At 39.5% G+C, this 19019-nt stretch overlaps 1 protein-coding gene across 1 annotated transcript in view; it reads right to left on the bottom strand.

Annotated features, from left to right (window-relative positions):
- Nucleotides 1–18594, bottom strand: part of elovl6 (ELOVL fatty acid elongase 6) — a 38182-nt gene extending 19588 nt beyond the window's left edge. The window contains exon 1 of the mRNA XM_061976595.1: nucleotides 18265–18594. Coding sequence (XP_061832579.1) covers nucleotides 18265–18347 — 83 coding nt within the window. The 5' untranslated portion in view covers nucleotides 18348–18594. The remainder of the gene's footprint in view (nucleotides 1–18264) is intronic.
- Between the last annotated feature and the right edge of the window lie 425 nt (nucleotides 18595–19019).

Consider the following 19019-nt stretch of genomic DNA (forward strand, 5'->3'; position numbering starts at 1 on the left):
AGCAGGCATCAGGGATCAATTTAAAGTTGATCGACGTAACAAAGAAATGTGCTTGGATTTGTATGCGCACACACTTTCATACATCTGAATTTTTCCTTGCGTACGTTGTTTTCTGGATTTGAACTAATGTTGTCCCGATACCAATATTTTGGTACCGGTACCAAAATTATTTTGATACTTTTCGGTACTTTTCTAAATAAAGGGGACCACAAAAAATTGCATTATTGGCTTTATTTTAACAAAAAATCTTAGGGTACATTAAACATATGTGTATTATTGCAATTTAATCATTAAATAAAATAGTGAACATACTAAACAACTTGTCTTTTAGTAATAAGTAAACAAACAAAGACTCCTAATTAGTCTGCTGACACATGCAGTAATATATTGTGTCATTTATCATTCTATCACTTTGTCAATATTATTAAAGACAATTGGTAGAAAATTAATTATTAATCTACTTGTTCATTTACTGTTAATATCTGCTTACTTTCTCTTTTAACATGCTCTGTTTACACTTTTGTTCAAATGTAATAATCACTGTTTCTTCTGTTGTTTGATACTTTACATTAGTTTTGGATGATACCACACATTTGGGTATCAATCCGATACCAAGTCGTTACAGTCAAACCAATCTTTTATAATAACACTCAAATGACAGGAGTAATTTTCATGAGATTATTTTGTAATATTAGTGATTTGGCCCACTTGTAATGAAAATAATAGAAATCTTGGTTTTCATAAGCTATGGATTTGTATTGTGCAATATGTCTGGGTGGGGGTCCTGCTTTGGAAATCCTTTGTACCCCTTTCAGAGATCACATTAGGTCCCCTTAAACATCCTCATGTTGCATAATGAAATGTAAGCATAGGATGAAGTGTGCATTCCTGTAACTTTCTCTTGTAACAGCATTCAGTCATAGTGTAACTTTGTGTGGTATTTGAGTTGTCCGACTTTTTATGTGGCCATAAACGCACCAGTGGCTTAGTGGTATGCGTGTTGGTGACAGATGACAAGTTGCTTTTGGCCTGATTTGTACGGCAGAAAATGACTAGTTTTTCGAGATAGAAGTTTTTTACTCATGTTTTTGGTGCGGTTATGGCCGAATATAAACAGTTTTGCTCAATAAAGTGATCGATATAATTCCTGTCCTCGAAGCATCTCGATAGACGTTACAATAATTGAACGGTGTTCAATTGAACGGTGTTGACGAACACCGTTAGGGCCGCTTGTCGTCACTGTCGCTCAGAGTTGCATTGCAAAATTACACAGAATAAATGTGTTTATTTTGTTTAGAATTCAGATGGGATTTGATTTTGTGCGCGGCATATATTTGCTGTGCGCAGAGGACGCTTGAGCAGTGCGCAATTGCGCAGGCGCGCACCTGAGAGGGAACGTTGGTCATATTCAAAGTCCTCATGTGTCCAGGGACATATTTCCTGACTTTATAAACATAATATGAATTTTAAAAAAACGAAAGAAAATGTGATGCCAAAAAATATCGACGTAATCATAGTAGTATCGACTAGATACGTGCCTGTACTTGGTATCATTACAGTGGATGTCAGGTGTAGATCCACCAATGGCGTTTGTTTACATTTTGACACCGGTGAGCTACGGTGTGTAGTGAAGCATGTTTAGCTATTCCTCGTCCTGCAGGGATGATACTTGTAAGAAACGTACTTTATTTGTCGCCATGGAGGCGAGGATTAGTGATTTAGAAGTAGCTAAAACACTGCCGACGGTGGATGGACGTTAGCCGCTAGCGAGCCTGCCACGTCTTAAAGCACCTCTTCCTGAGGGCGTTTCAGTGTTATAACTTCAACTTTATTGTCAGTTCTTAAGCCAAAATGCGTCCATTCTCCCTTTTCTGTCTACACACTGTGTCTGCTTGTAAGTACTCCGTGATTGTGTGCCGCCGAACATGCTCCTCTGTTCGTAAACCAGACGTGACGACGACACGGGCGGGTGCGGAACCGGTAGGTTTCAGAGGCAGTATAGTACCGAAAATGATTCATTAGTCTCGCGGTACTATACGAATACCGGTATACCGTACAACCCTAATTTGAATGTATGTTTATTTTTAATTGGGAAATTAGTGTAACTGTTGTTACATTAGGTCCCGGGTGCATTACAATGTGTTTATCAGCAAGGGTGAACAGATTGCACCAAATCTAATTGTGGAGATCCAAATTTATTTGTGGCAAGCTGCTGTTAGAGTGAATTTAAGTGTGTATTTGCATTTAATTATATGTAGTTTTGAACTGGATTGACTTCAATGACTGTTTTGGTTAAGCGCACACGTGTGTCTCTTTGGCCTTCAGGCCTGCTGATTACACAATCTTATGTTTTGAAGATTCTGTCTCTTGTTTTAGAGAACTCAATGTGTGTTATGGCTATTTCTAATCTGTAATAATGCCGCCTCGGTGTAAACCCATATTGCAAAGTTCAAGGATATTAATATTTTAGATCAGAAGAGTAATTTTAGTTGGCTACACATCCTATCTTTTTAATTAGTTACACAAATTCCTTGCATCGATTGATCGCACTACATCTTCATGAACTGTCGTTGGACTCACCCACATCTTCGCAAGGACTCTCTAACCCAGTGGACTTGTGACTATAAAAATTACTGATGTATGCTCATTCTTAGCAGGGACTTGCTTATGGAGAGTGAGACCAACACGCTAACAATTACCTGTGACCCGTTTTGTATAAATCTTTTTAAATATTTCAGAAGACCTGGCCTTTGACTGTTCAAGAACACAGGTAGAGTCGAACACCGCTTTGTCTCATCTTCTAGATTCCTGTAGTTTTTCGGCCCAAATGTTCAGTGTTCTTTTGTGTGTACGTAATCTGCCCCATGGTCTGGCCACAAATACTACTTTGAGGTGGCAAACAATATTGAGTACAAATAACTTTGGCTTCTCACGTCAGCCAGTAGGGGGAGAAAAGCCATCATCTCTGGTCAATGGAGAGCATTCAGAGGTAGCACAAAACGTAATATCTCGGAGTAATCTTTGATTGAAACTTTGCTTTCAAAGACCATGTTAAAAAAATACCTTCCATAGATATATTTAACTTGGCAAACTTTAAACATATAAGGCCATACTTGACGGTAGAGTCTGCAAAGGAGATCACATTATTATTGACTAATGGCCTATCAAAATAGTAATTTAGTTGCAGCCCTTATTTGTACCTGTGGCGTTATTGTTCTTCTATTGTGTATTACTGTGTGTTAGTGTTTTCCTAACTATCTTAGGACAATGGATGCAATGTAGCTGTTTTAGCATATTTATATTGAAGCTGTTTTGCTGACATATTGATTGATATGTACTGTCCTAATTCAAATAAAATAGGACTGGAGGTGGGGTAAATAATCGATTATAGATGCATCACAAGTCAGACATGGACAATAATAGAATTGATTAGTAAACATCAATAATCGATAAACGATTTATTTATTGTAAAAGAAATGCAGACAGTTATAAAATGTGGCTGACTGCAGTGAGCCACCTCACCAAGAGAGCCGACCAGCTCCTTAACTATCGGGCACTTATGGTCCAGATTTACATTTTCATTAATTTAATAAATGTGGGAATTAATTTAACTGTTTCTTATTCCAAATGAATTGTTTTTTTTAAAGTTGCAAGTAGGGTTGTACGATATACGGTACTATACCACCTCTGAAAAGTACCGGTCCTACACCTAACATACACTGTAATAATACCAAGTACAGTAGCGTTTCTAGTCGATACTACTATGATTACGTCGATATTTTTTGGCATCACAACATCTTCTTTTGTTTTTTTTTTTAATTTATATTATGTTTATAAACTCAGGAAATATGTCCCTGGACACATGAGGACTTTGAATATGACCAATGTATGATTCTGTAACGACTTGGTATCGGATTGATATCCAAATTTGTGGTATCATCCAAAACTAATGTAAAGCATCAAACAACAGAAGAATAAGTGATTATTACATTTTGACAGAAGTGTAGCTAGAACATGTTAAAAGACAAGGAGGCAGATATTAACAGTAAATGAACAAGTAGACTAATAATTCATTTTCTACCACTTGTTCTTAATAATGTAGACAAAATAATAGAACGGAAAATGACAATATGTTACTGCATATGTCAGCAGACTAAATTAGGAGCCTTTGTTTGCTTACTTACTAATAAGACCAGTTGTCTTGTATGTTCACTAATTTATTTAAGGACTAACTTGCAATAATAAACATATGTTGAATGTACCGTAAGATTTTTCGTTAAAATAAAGCCAATAATGCAATTTTTTTGTGGTCCCCTTTATTTAGAAAAGTGTCGAAATAATGTTGGTACCGGTACCAAAATATTGGTATCGGGACAACACTAGTTGCAAGTGATAAATGCGTTTTTAGTGAAACGAAAAGTAATGCAAAACCGCATCAATATATTGTACATAAATTAAAAGCTGCCTGTCTCTCTGAGGTCTTTATCAACCATTGGTCCCTTTAAAATGTCTCTTTTTGTTTATTTTAAAACTGAATGCCACTGTATGTAGTATGTCCTTGGTTGGAATTAAATGTATTAATATTATATTTATTTTACTGCATTACATGTTATTCTTTTGTAAATATTGTAAATTCTGGGAGAGCTGTGTGAGTTGAGAGGTATCTTAGCGCAATTGTCTTTAATGATTGTCTGTAATTGTTTGTTGTGTAACTTGTCCTGTGTTGTACTGTATTGTGTTCATTTTAAATGTATTTGGTCCCCCTTGAAAACGAGATGCTGCATCTCAAGAGGTTTTCCATTAATAAATGAAAAATTCTAATTCAATTATCGATCTTTAATCGAATCGTAGCTCCTGAATCGTAATAGTAATCGAATCGTGAGGTGCCCAAAGCTTCCCACCTCTGATTAAGACCACGGTGGTCCGGCATATTCTGTAGTCAAGTCTGTATTTCTGACACATGTCTGTGAATTCACATCATGTCAACACTGAAGGAACTCATTGTCAAGTTATAAATATAGACTTGATGCATTTGGTATTGTCATGTAATGAAATGAGGATGATTATGTATGGATAACACAAACTGTACATCTCATCTGTTCTATCCAAGTAAGTTAGTGGTACTCATGCTGGTGCAGCCAAGCATGAGTAACGAAGGAGGAAGTTGGAGTATCGTGCCAAATATAGGAATCCCTTGGGTGCAACTACCCTCCCCTCGCCCCACCGGCAGCACTGTATGGAGCTGCTGGCTAACCTGCTGTGGAACTTGGATCCCTATTAGCCGGTCCAGGAGATTTCAGCAGTTACGTAATCCCGAGTTTGCAGTCTGAGGATGAGTCTGCAGTCTCTTCCTGGCGACGTGCGCTTACAGTGCGCTAATGTATGTAAACTATGTAAACGTCGGCATGCAGCAGTCGCACACCGTCGCAGGGGAAGGATATTTAATTTGCAGCACAGGACACGTGACTGCCATGTAGCAGGGAGCCTCAAAAGGACCAAAAGGTTCGCAAGGAAGCAGGCACATGTAATCCAATTAGCATAGCACCCCCGGTACTAATTACATCACACAAAGAACTGTAAAATGAACGAGTCAGTACAGTGCAAACACCAGTTTTTTTTAATCCCCAAATCAACCCTAAACTTAAAGGGAAATGTTTTTATTTTTTTATGTATTCTAAGTCGTAAATACAGCCAGTACGTGGTGGCTAACAATGCAACTAATAGAAGTACTCTATTGCGCCCATAAAGCCCTCTCAAAACATCATCCAAAAACTGCCAACAATACTACATTTACACTTGTGACCTGAATTTTGACCAAGTATTCGCAATATTTTTCTTATAATTGCTAACACAGACAAACAATTTTTAGCTGTGCCATGATCAAAAGAGCTAACTAGCTCATGCTGCTATATTGACATATTGAGCTGGTGAGCTGCTGCATCGCCTCTGAGCTGGTGAAAGTTAAATCATGCTTCTCACTTGTATTGTAGAAGGATGTGGCCATAATCCGAGAAATTGGTAGATTTTGACATTCAACTTTTTACCTCCGGGTGGATTATGTTTAATTCTTTATCTAAAAGGGAAGCTATAAAGATCCAATCAGTCCGCATCCCAGTGAGTAATTATTGTTTTATGTTCATAGTTTGTATATCTTGTGTAGCACTTCGTAATATTGCTACATTATGCTGAGTGTATCACTAAAGTTTAATTATCCATCAGCTTTTAAATCTTGTAGAGCCACCTCCTCAAAAATATCAGGTTTTGGATCAACATTTGTCCCAAAGTAGTCTTTGTTGTCTCATAAATTCTGCCATGATTAGCAATGGTGTTGTTGACCAAAATATGTAAATATCAGATGCTATGAATGTGCCGGTTACTATGTTACATATGTACTGTACTTACAGTGTGTTTATAAAACGGAGCGCTTGGCTGAAATTTGCTCGTGGCTATTTACGAATTAGAATGCGTAAAAAAAGCAACATTTGTGTTCTTCTCTTACATACACTATATTGCCAAAAGTATTTGGCCACATGCCTTGACTCACATATGAACTTGAAGTGCCATCCCATTCCTAACCCACAGGGTTCAATATGATGTCAGTCCACCTTTTGCAGCTATTACAGCTTCAACTCTTCTGGGAAGGCTGTCCACAAGGTTGCGGAGTGTGTTAATAGGAATTTTCGACCATTCTTCCAAAAGCGCATTGGTGAGGTCACACACTGATGGTGGTCGAGAAGGCCTTGCTCTCAGTCTCCGTTTTAATTCATCCCAAAGGTGTTCTACAGGGTTACGGTCAGGAAACTGTGCAGGCCAGTCAAGTTCATCCACACCAGACTCTGTCATCCATGTCTTTATGGACCTTGCTTTGTGCACTGGTGCACAGTCATGTTGGAAGAGGAAGGGGCCCGCTCCAAACTGTTCCCACAAGATTGGGAGCATGGAATTGTCCAAAATGTTTTGGTATCCTGGAGCATTCAAAGTTCCTTTCACTAAAACTAAAGGGCCAAGCCCAACTCCTGAAAAACAATCCCACACCATAATTCCTCCTCCACCAAATTTCACACTCGGCACAATGCAGTCCGAAATGTACTGTTCTCCTGGCAACCTCCAAACCCAGACTGGTCCATCAGATTGCCAGATGGAAAAGCGTGATTCATCACTCCAGAGAAGGCGTCTCCACTGCTCTGGAGTCCAGTGGCAACATGCTTTACACCATTGCATCCCACGCTTTACATTGGACTTGGTGATGTACGGCTTAGATGCAGCCGCTTGGTCATGGCAACCCATTCCATGAAGCTCTCTGCGTAGTGTACGTGGGCTAATTGGAAGGTCACATGAAGTTTGGAGCTCTGTAGCAACTGACTGTGCAGAAAGTCTTTGCACTATGCGCTTCAGCATCCGCTGACCCCTCTCTGTCATTTTACATGGCCTACCACTTGGTGGCTGAGTTGCTGTTGTACCCAAACTCTTCACTTTTCTTATAATAAAGCCGACAGTTGAGTTTGGAATATTTAGGAGCGAGGACATTTCACGACTGTATTTGTTGCACAGGTGGCATCCTATGACAGTTACACGCTGATAATCACTGAGAGCGGCCCTTTCTTTCACAAATGTTTGTAGAAACAGTCTCCATGCCTAAGTGCTTAATTTTATACACCTGTGGCTGGGCCAAGTGATTAGGACACCTGATTCTGATCATTTGGATGGGCGGCCAAATACTTTTGGCAATACAGTGTATGTGAAACATACGAGTTCCTCTGGTGAATGATATATTACATTAAAAAAAAAAAAGTTCAGCTCCCCTTTAATGAGTTGAAGAGTACCTACTGATTTGTGAAATGAACATATGATGACAAGACAAAAGTCAAAGGTTGCCCAGCAAAAAGTCAACATTGAGATGGCAAAAATGATTTGTTCATGTACAGCAGTTGCATAATTGAGTGCACAGATATTCTCCCATAAAAGCTAAAACCTTCATTGTACTTCCTTAAACGTTATGATCTGAGCTTTGTTAATATGTTCGATAGACTGAGCTATTTAAAGAACCAGTCCAAAAACTATGTGCCCACATTGCTTCACTCCATCAGCTACAGCATGTCTGCCCTACAAGGTTGCAGAGCAGCTTCTGTCCTTGAAAACAAGACAGAGTCCACGCAGGCCAGCGCTGGGCAATATTTCCTTCCATCCATTAGCTTGAACATACATAGGGTCAAGCTGGAGCCCATCTCAGCAGCTGATTCGATATAGCGGCGGGACACACCCTGGATGCAATCATCCATCAATCTTTACCAATTCAAAGAACCACATTCTTTTACTGCTCAGTCAAGATGTGCCGCTATCAGATTGTCACACTTTCACTGTTTACATTGCGCAAGTCTGCAGGGCGCAGTCGGTTTAAATTTTAAATTGCCTTGTGGCATACTTGCCAACCTTGAGACCTCCGATTTCGGGAGGTGGGGGCGGGGGAGTGGTTGGGGGCGTGGAGTATATTTACAGCTAGAATTCACCAAGTCAAGTATTTCATATATATATATATATATATATATATATATATATATATATAAGTGACGTGCAGTCAAATCGCTGAATTTTCACATTTGCCGTTCAAATACTGAGAAGAGACTTGCTGTGATCAGCAGCCAGTTGAGGCACGACACTGCCACCATGGATTGCGAACTCGGCTAACTGCTGGCCTGCTGTGCAGTGAGACCGTATTGCTATATGAATTATATTATACATTTCCATAGTTTAGTTAGCTGAGGTATATAATGTACAGTGTATTTTGTCAACAACTGTATGTGTGTAAAGTATTTCTTGTGCTGAGCAATCATAAAACGGCTGCGAAGACGCACTGTGTGAGGCTCGCAGTAATCCCGCCTCCTGGTGGTAGAGAATGCACCCCCGCCGTAGAATGCACCCCCTGACAGGAGTGTAATATTAACTAAGGCCCACACTTAAACTTTCCATGTGCAAGATTGAATCTATTTAAAAAAGTTATTTAATAAGAAGCCAAAAAGTGCAAAAACAATAATGTTCGTGTTGGGGGAGTTGTGAATGACAGGGCCACAACATTAGGTACACCTGCAGACTGCAGCACGAATTTCATATTTCATTCTTTCAGTGAATTCTAGCTATAAATATATATTTATTTTATTATATATATATATAAAATAAATACTTGAATTTCAGTGTTCATTTATTTACACATATACACACACATAACACTCATCTACTCATTGTTGAGTTAAGGGTTGAATTGTCCATCCTTGTTCTATTCTCTGTCACTATTTTTCGAACCATGCTGAACACCCTCTCTGATGATGCATTGCTGTGTGGCACGCACAAAAGTGCTTTCATTAAATGCACTAGATGGCAGTATTGTCCTGTTTAAGAGTGTCACAACATTGCTGTTTACGGCAGACGAACTGCTTTACGGTAGACAAAAACGTGACTGCTGTTGTGTGTTGTTGCCGCGCTGGGAGGACGTTAATGAAACTGCCTAACAATAAACCCACATAAGGAACCAAGAACTCGCCCTCGATCATTCTACAGTTATGACGTGATTGGGCAGGTACGCTGTTTATATTGTGGGTTAGTGGACTCAGGTCCGCATGGACCTGAGTCCACCTGAATTTCGGGAGATTTTCGGGAGAAATTTTTTTCCGGGGAGGTTTTCGGGAGAGGCGCTGAATTTCGGGAGTCTCCCGGAAAATCCGGGAGGGTTGGCAAGTATGCCTTGTGGAAACTCACTGTGAGGTCCCACATACTCCGTTTTTTTTTAGGTAAAATAGAATTGAAGGACTGATAAGATGTGCAAGCACAGCAGCAGAAATAGCACTGGCGGCACACCGCCGTTCCTAAAGAGCCGGCCCACATCTTCCTGGCTGACCTCATCAGTTGTGAGAAGGCTGGCAGCTCAGCCTGCGGCGGCTGACTGAACACAGTCGGGACTGATCAGCGTCATTTGATGGCAGCAGCATTCTGAGGCTCTGTACATGCGACTTGCACAATAACCATTTTATCTTGCCAAAAAACCTACACTGACATACTTTAAAGTAGTCCACGTACACATTATACAGCAGCAGAGATTGACTATCTACTGAAAATAACTCAACGCAGCTTTTCTCAAAGCCATTGGACCCAATTTGGTCATGTTCATGGTGAGGTATACTCACTTGTGTTATCAGACGTTTAGACAGTAATGATTGTGTGTTGACTCATGTCCATTGACTTCTCTAAAGTATATCCAAATTTACCGTCTTTTAAGACTTAGCCAATAAACAGATATCAATATATATTGCAATGGATACGTAATCGATATCAATGAAAAATGTATTTGATAAAAATATATTTTTTGGTCGGAGGGAACCGGAAGTCACGAAGTAAGGTTGGTTGCATGAACAAAGGCACCCGTGTTTTGGTATCCTAGCAAAACAGGGAGTGATCATTGAGCAATGGCAGGGACACGCTAAAAGCCAATCACGAAACAGTATCGAGTTTGGTTGTGTCATCGTGTTGTCTCGCTGTTGATTCTCTGCATGGAGTGAGAATAAAACAGTAAAAAATGAGTGCTGCAAAGAGCGAAGAAATCGTGGATAAAACAGGAAAAGTCACCCGGACAGTATGGCCGTTTACATTTTTTTTTTTTAAACGAATCGTAGTCCTTCGGTAAGTACAGTACAATCCATCAAGCTGCGCGGCTTCATAGCTTACCAAAGTCGTACTAAAACATTTTGATAGATTTTTGAGCGCCGTGTGTATATTTTCAATGGAACATACAATTTTGGTGTTGTTTTTTTGCTTGAGTCATATTGCAGTATATACGTATCTCTTATGTGTGACTGCCATCATATTGCAGTCTACCCTTATCTCTTATGTGTGACTGCCATCTACTAGTCACACTTATTTCACCACATACCAAATACAAAAGCTTCAAGGTCGGTAAGCAAAACCAGAATTATTCCGTACATTTGGCGCACTGTCGAGTTTTGATAAAATGAAAGGATTTTAAGTGCCCCTTATAGGCCGAAAAATACGGTACATTCAGTGTTTTCCATGCTAGTTCCATTTCCTTTCTGTCTTGATAGCTGAAAGGATTATAATCAGAGGAAGGTTACATTTTAATAAAAATGTTTACATTTAATATGTTTTTTCTTCTGGTCCCTATTTTTAATAGGTCATAAACACAATATCATCGATATCAACCGATATAAAACACTTATATTGTGATACAGTTTTCAGCCATGTAGACCAGCCCAACGTTCTAAAGTATTGTACCTTGACATGGTACAATGAAGAGCTTGCTGAAGTTTTACTTTTGTCAGATGCTGTAGATGGATAAGGAGCTTTAATCATTGGCATCTTCAGCTCGAGTCAAACTACAACACTCTTGTGTGGAATGACTACAAAGAACAAAAGCCAGCATACAATGACAAATCTAAACTATAGTCGTCAGCTCCCTCTAACAGAAGTGATTGATAATTCTGCTATTTTTAAAAGGTCACCTGAAGACACAGAGGATGCAGTTCCAAAAATAAAAGTGACAGAAAATGTTTGCTTGTAGTCTTTTTCCAATGTACGATTACAAATTTACTGTAGGGGTGTTCTGATCAGAGGTTTGCGCTACCGATTCTGATCATCCCTGAAGTGGCAAAACACAATATTTAAAGTAGTTGGAATTCTGTAATTTTCTCTTATTACATAAAATTGTTTGATCAAAACAATGTCAAAAGTACACAATAACTAAACAAAAAAACAAACCACTATCTACAACTCATTGAAGTTCTTTGGTTTTGGCACTAAAAGTTCTCCTGTGTCCAGGGAATAATTACCCAAATTTGTAAACGATAACAAAAACAAACAAAAAACTGATTTTGTGAAAATAAAAATATTGATCCAATCACTTTAGTATCAATCATATACTCCTCTTAGTATCGACACCAATATACTGGTCGATACGCCCTCACCTTCAACTCTGGCTGCTACACAGCAACAGAGCACAGTTAAATTCTCTCTAGATACTTATGTTACTTGTTAATTTCCTGTTAATGGCTGCTTACTTTCTGCTGTAACGGGGTTCCCTCTACTCGGGCTGTGAATCTTTGGCCACCACACGATTCGATTCAATTCTTAGGGGTAACGATTCGATTCAGAATGGATTCCCGATTCAAAACAATTCTCGATTCAAAATCAATACTTTTTTAATAACATTGGGTGCTTGTTCAATGATTAACTACATTCCTCCATAAAATAGATACACAGGTATGATACATTTCTAAATTACTTCAAAGAAAAACTGGTTTTGTTTAGGAAAATTCTACCCAAACATTTAATAAAGTCAAATACAAATAAGGCAACAGAGCTTCCCTTTTCTTATTTAAATCTGTACAGCAGATATGGGTATCTACATCAACAATATGATTTTCTTGAGTGGCTGGACAGGACAGATTTAAAAATAATAAAATAAAATAAATTAAACATTTTATTGTATTTTTTTTTATTTAATCGTTTTTTGATTTTTTTTTTTTAATCAATTAAGAATTGTTCCGAAAAAGAGTCGCGATGCATTCTAAAATCTATGTTGTTTGACACCCCTGCTACCATCTACACTTCTTTAACCTTTACTAGCACTTATTTTGTTGTGTTGTTTCAAGCTTAGAGACACGCTTAGCGATTAGCATGCCTTCTTTTTGGCGCCTTACTGGGTGTGTAACATGTTTAGTCTCGCCCTCCAGTGACAATATTAGAAATTCAGTTTATTTGTCGCAATGGAGGTGATGATTGTTAACTTAGGGGAGCGGCTTCGCAAGGCGTATGGAGATAACTGTTGGACACATAGTTGACAGAACTGTTTAAGTACTAACTAGAGTAATCAGCATTAAAAGGCATCAATCGGCATTGACTGATCACTTACTTTTTTACGCAATTCAGCCAATAGTTTGGCACATCCTTAATATTATGATAACATAGTTTAGTCTCAATTATACTATACACTGTACAGGAGAGATATGATACAGAAACAATACACACTGCAGAATACATTAAAAAATCCACGCCGTCCCTTTAGAAATGTTAAATATAATCTAAACCAAAAAGTGCATCTTGGTTGCGAATTCAGAGCAAAAATCTCCATTCAAATTTTAAAAGCCCTGCAGAGTTGGGGCTCTTCAAAGGGGAGACACATTCTACCTAAGCGGTTTTTAGCCTAGACTCAAGGCACTGCAAGGTAACAAGGGATGGTGGTGATGATGCAGCAGTTCAGCTTGAGTCAGCAGGCTGGAGACGCGACACTTGCACAATGTCAATATTGGATCACGTAAATAGTCCCGTATCGATATCATTACACAACTGTCTGCTGCTGTTTACATTTGACTCCATTGCCAAGGGTAATCGTGTGATACACAGTGAACCCCGTCCGACTTGGTCGCACACTCAGACAACTCAATCGTGTAAAAGGCCATTCATTTTCGCAATTCAACTGGAAATGTGAACCTAATAAAAGGCACACAGCGGGTCTATTGAGGTCCATTTTCATAGAAAAGACGCACTGGATCAAAGGGCGCATTTAACATAACATGTTCTATTGTCGTTATATTGTCTAGACAACATGCTACAGTTTTAATTACTGGTTAGTGACTGTACACATTGCTCCTTGGTTTAACCTGTTCAAAGCATTGTTGTTTGCATATTTGCACTTTCAACACTTGAAAATAATGTTAGCAGAGACTAGGCCTAGGCAATATGGCCTAAAAATAAAACCCCTAACCACGGCGATTGCCGCAAAACCAAAGTACAGACAACACATTTCCACAGGGAAGTGTTTGCAATTTAGAAAACAAATTATAATAATATGACCCCTTTAATGCGCCCTATAATCTTTTGTATGAAAATAGTCCTGACTAGACCTGCTCATCGGCAGTGCGCCTTATAATCCGGTATGCCCTATGGTCCAAAAAATACGGTAATCGTGTTGGCTCTCACAAAGTCTACATGATTTGCATTGTTGTTGATGTGGAAGGGATCTGTGGTTCCCATCTCTACGACACAGATCACGTGATTGGCTTGCTCATTATCTTCTCAAAATGGCTCGGGAATCTCTGTGAGATTGATACTATTTCGATCATATGTATTTACTCGCACCCCTTGTAAGTCTTTTGGTGTTATAAATAAGATGTTTATGAGAATAGCTTCAATATAGGGGAAACTTGTTTGTCCATTCTACTGCTACTTAAAAGGTATGAAATAATATTGAAGGGAGAAGTCTGCAACCATACTTAAATATGTTTGTCATGTAAACATCGTTTTTAGCTGTCTTTAGTTCAAAACTGCCTTTTGTTGGCCTCGTTGTCTCCTGTCTTTTATCAACTAAGAGAATTGTGTCAACTGCCAGTGTACATGTTATCTGTTGCTGTGTAAAATGTACAGTACCTGAGGAAAGATCTTATCAAAGTGAGGCAACATTATGGATTACATATGATGACCTCGCACCGCTTTACGCTGCATAACCCTGACTGGATTTCTATGCTACTTTTTCTGCAATTCCAATTTCCACTAATTCCTACTGTAAACCAAAATAACTTGAAGTATTAACGACCACACACAATGCTTGATGTTAATAAGGTATCTGCTGTTGTGTATTTAGGACATGTATCAGTATCAAACATTTTAAAACGTAACCGTAGATATATTTAGAAACTTGCCTTCCATCATACTTCCTGGAAATGAGCCATTCGGAATTCACCCATTAGTGATTTGTTCCCAAGTCATCAACATCAGCGGATTATTCATATTTGGTACAAATTTACCCAAAGTGCTTTGCGCTGGTCCACCATTGTAGTCCACTTTGTAGTCAATAAGCTACTTCTTTTTCTCTATTCACTTGTTGTTGGGCAGACAAGAGGTGGGAATCTTTGGGCACCTCACGATTCGATTTGAGAGCTAAGATTAAATTAAAAATCGATTATTGATGCATTTTTAATTTTGTATATTTGTATATTCGTGCAGTTTTACATTTATTTTTGTTTCACTAAATAAACCATTGTCACTTGCAACTTTAAAGAAACATAATTTGGAATAAGAAACAGTTAAATTAATTCCCACATTTATTAAATTAATGAAAATGTGTAAAAAACTGGACCATAACTGCCCGATAGTAAAGGAGCTGGTCGGATTTTTCTGTGACGTCTGCATTACTTTATTTACAATAAATAAATTGATTATCGATTATTGACATTTACTAATAAATTCTATAATCGTCCATGTCCGAATTGCGATGCAACTCAAAATAGATTATTTACCCCACCTCTAGGGCAGACTGGCTCGTACATGCACATGCATCCTCCGCTGTTGCCATTTCTAATACAAAGTAGAGTACAGTTCGAACTTATATCTGTCAGTAGACTCGCTATGGAAGCGCTAAAAACTACAACAGTGACGTCATCACTCGTGTTTTTCCGTCCGGAAGTGGGTCACTCACAAAAACATCGCCAGTGACAACATGTGAATTCTTAGAGCATATCCTCTAATACACACACACACACACACACGTACGTACGTGTGTGTGTATATATATATATATATATATATATATATATATATATATATATATATATACACACACGTACGTACGTGTGTGTGTGTATATATATACACACACACACACACACACACACACACACACACACACAGGTAAAAGCCAGTAAATTAGAATATTTTGAAAAACTTGATTTATTTCAGTAATTGCATTCAACAGGTGTAACTTGTACATTATATTTATTCATTGCACACAGACTGATGCATTCAAATGTTTATTTCATTTAATTTTGATGATTTGAAGTGGCAACAAATGAAAATCCAAAATTCCGTGTGTCACAAAATTAGAATATTACTTAAGGCTAATACAAAAAAGGGATTTTTAGAAATGTTGGCCAACTGAAAAGTATGAAAATGAAAAATATGAGCATGTACAAAACTCAATACTTGGTTGGAGCTCCTTTTGCCTCAATTACTGCGTTAATGCGGCGTGGCATGGAGTCGATGAGTTTCTGGCACTGCTCAGGTGTTATGAGAGCCCAGGTTGCTCTGATAGTGGCCTTCATCTCTTCTGCGTTTTTGGGTCTGGCATTCTGCATCTTCCTTTTCCCAATACCCCACAGATTTTCTATGGGGCTAAGGTCAGGGGAGTTGGCGGGCCAATTTAGAACAGAAATACCATGGTCCGTAAACCAGGCACGGGTAGATTTTGCGCTGTGTGCAGGCGCCAAGTCCTGTTGGAACTTGAAATCTCCATCTCCATAGAGCAGGTCAGCAGCAGGAAGCATGAAGTGCTCTAAAACTTGCTGGTAGACGGCTGCGTTGACCCTGGATCTCAGGAAACAGAGTGGACCGACACCAGCAGATGACATGGCACCCCAAACCATCACCCAACCATGCAAATTTTGCATTTCCTTTGGAAATCGAGGTCCCAGAGTCTGGAGGAAGACAGGAGAGGCACAGGATCCACGTTGCCTGAAGTCTAGTTTAAAGTTTCCACCATCAGTGATGGTTTGGGGTGCCATGTCATCTGCTGGTGTCGGTCCACTCTGTTTCCTGAGATCCAGGGTCAACGCAGCCGTCTACCAGCAAGTTTTAGAGCACTTCATGCTTCCTGCTGCTGACCTGCTCTATGGAGATGGAGATTTCAAGTTCCAACAGGACTTGGCGCCTGCACACAGTGCAAAATCTACCCGTGCCTGGTTTACGGACCATGGTATTTCTGTTCTAAATTGGCCCGCCAACTCCCCTGACCTTAGCCCCATAGAAAATCTGTGGGGTATTGTGAAAAGGAAGATGCAGAATGCCAGACCCAAAAACGCAGAAGAGTTGAAGGCCACTATCAGAGCAACCTGGGCTCTCATAACACCTGAGCAGTGCCAGAAACTCATCGACTCCATGCCACGCCGCATTAACGCAGTAATTGAGGCAAAAGGAGCTCCAACCAAGTATTGAGTATTGTACATGCTCATATTTTTCATTTTCATACTTTTCAGTTGGCCAACATTTCTAAAAATCCCTTTTTTGTATTAGCCTTAAGTAATATTCTAATTTTGTGACACACGGAATTTTGGATTTTCATTTGTTGCCACTTCAAATCATCAAAATTAAATGAAATAAACATTTGAATGCATCAGTCTGTGTGCAATGAATAAATATAATGTATAAGTTACACCTTTTGAATGCAATTACTGAAATCAAATCAAATCAACTTTATTTATAAATAAATCAAGTTTTTCAAAATATTCTAATTTACTGGCTTTTACCTGTATATACACACATATACATATATAGATACACACACACACACGTATATAGATACACACACATACATATATATGTATATATATATATGTATGTATGTATGTATGTATATATATATATATATATATATATATATATATACATATATATATACATACATACATACATATATAAATACATATATATATATGTATATATATATATATATATATATATATATATATATATATATATACATATACACACACACACACACACACACACATACATGTATATAAAGAGGCAACTTGTTTACTGGTACTTTAAATGTAGGAAAAAAAAACATATGACCTCTTTAATCTCCACTGGCCAGCTGTGTGACAGCTACTACACAGCTGGCTCCAAGGAAGTGGGTACAGAATGCTGCGACCTGATTGGCTGCTGCCGGGTCAGCAGACATCAGTAGATGCATCTCATTGGTGGACACTCAGTGCCAGGGGATGGACGCGCTCCTACACGCTTGTTGCCTGTCCTTCCATGCGGCCTCACACGCACACACACAGCCCTACTTGGGCTAGAAAGTGGAATGTAAGTGTCTAATCATTTTTAACCATTTAATATCATATTGGGACACATCAGAATGAATGCTTCTTGTTCCTAGTAATAGAGCGTCTGTCACCTTTAGTATGCATTTTGTACTGCCAAACTAAGAAGCTATGCAGGCTCTACCCTATGAGCATCACCACTATCAGGGACATGGCTGCAGGGACACGGCTGCAGGGACGTGGCTGCAGCCGCGGGGCCACGATGACCTTTATCATCCCAGTGACTGATACCGGCGGGGGTAGAGCGAGGCGGCGTTAAATCAGAGGGATGACAGAGTGCATGGTTATGAAATGCAACGATGTGCTAAGGCGGATGGATGCCAGCCGTTGTAGGTTGGAGCAGTTTTGTGGGCGCTGCGGTACAAAAGGCCGGGCATGGTCTTACCAGTTCTCCTGCATCCAACGAATGGCCTCCTCCTCGTTGAACTGCCTCTCGAACTCGTACTCTTGGAGGGCGAGCACCGACATGCTGGCGGCGGGGCTGGCTCAGGCGTCACGCCGCGTCAAACGTCACGGGTGTGGGGGCCGAGGTAGGTGATGGTCGTCGTCGTCGTAGTGGTGGTGGTGGGGATAATGACGGCGGTGTTCTCTCCTTAGTCGCAGCCCGCCTCTCTCATCGCCCTCGACTCAGTCAGGACGTCGCGGTTGCGCGCGAAGGGAGGTATGAGCAGATGGACTGCAGCTTCCTCCTCCACCCCGCCGGCCTGGCCACGCCCACCTCCCCAAGGTGACGGCACCCGGGTCCTAAAGCCGTCCCAGTTAACTCTACCCCATCGTCACATGTGTAATAAAAGACACCAACACAGTGTTAATTAGCAGAGGTGTGGACTCGAGTCACATGACTTGGACTCGAGTCAGACTCGAGTCATGAATTTGATGACTTTAGACTCGACTTGACAAAATGTAAAAAGACTTGCAACTCGACTTAGACTTTAACATCAATGACTTGTGACTTCACTTGGACTTGAGCCTTTTGAATTGACATGACTTGACATGACTTGCTACTTTCCCCAAAACCCAAAGATGAAAAAGTCATTCGGGAGCGCTCCGTATTTTTCATTGTGTATTTGTCTATCAGCGTTGCGTGTGTCAGCTGTGGTCTCAGTACAACAGCCAATCAAATTAGATCTACTTTGTTTT

Source organism: Nerophis lumbriciformis, linkage group LG16 (genome assembly GCF_033978685.3).
Source record: "Nerophis lumbriciformis linkage group LG16, RoL_Nlum_v2.1, whole genome shotgun sequence".
Classification (NCBI taxonomy): domain Eukaryota; kingdom Metazoa; phylum Chordata; class Actinopteri; order Syngnathiformes; family Syngnathidae; genus Nerophis; species Nerophis lumbriciformis.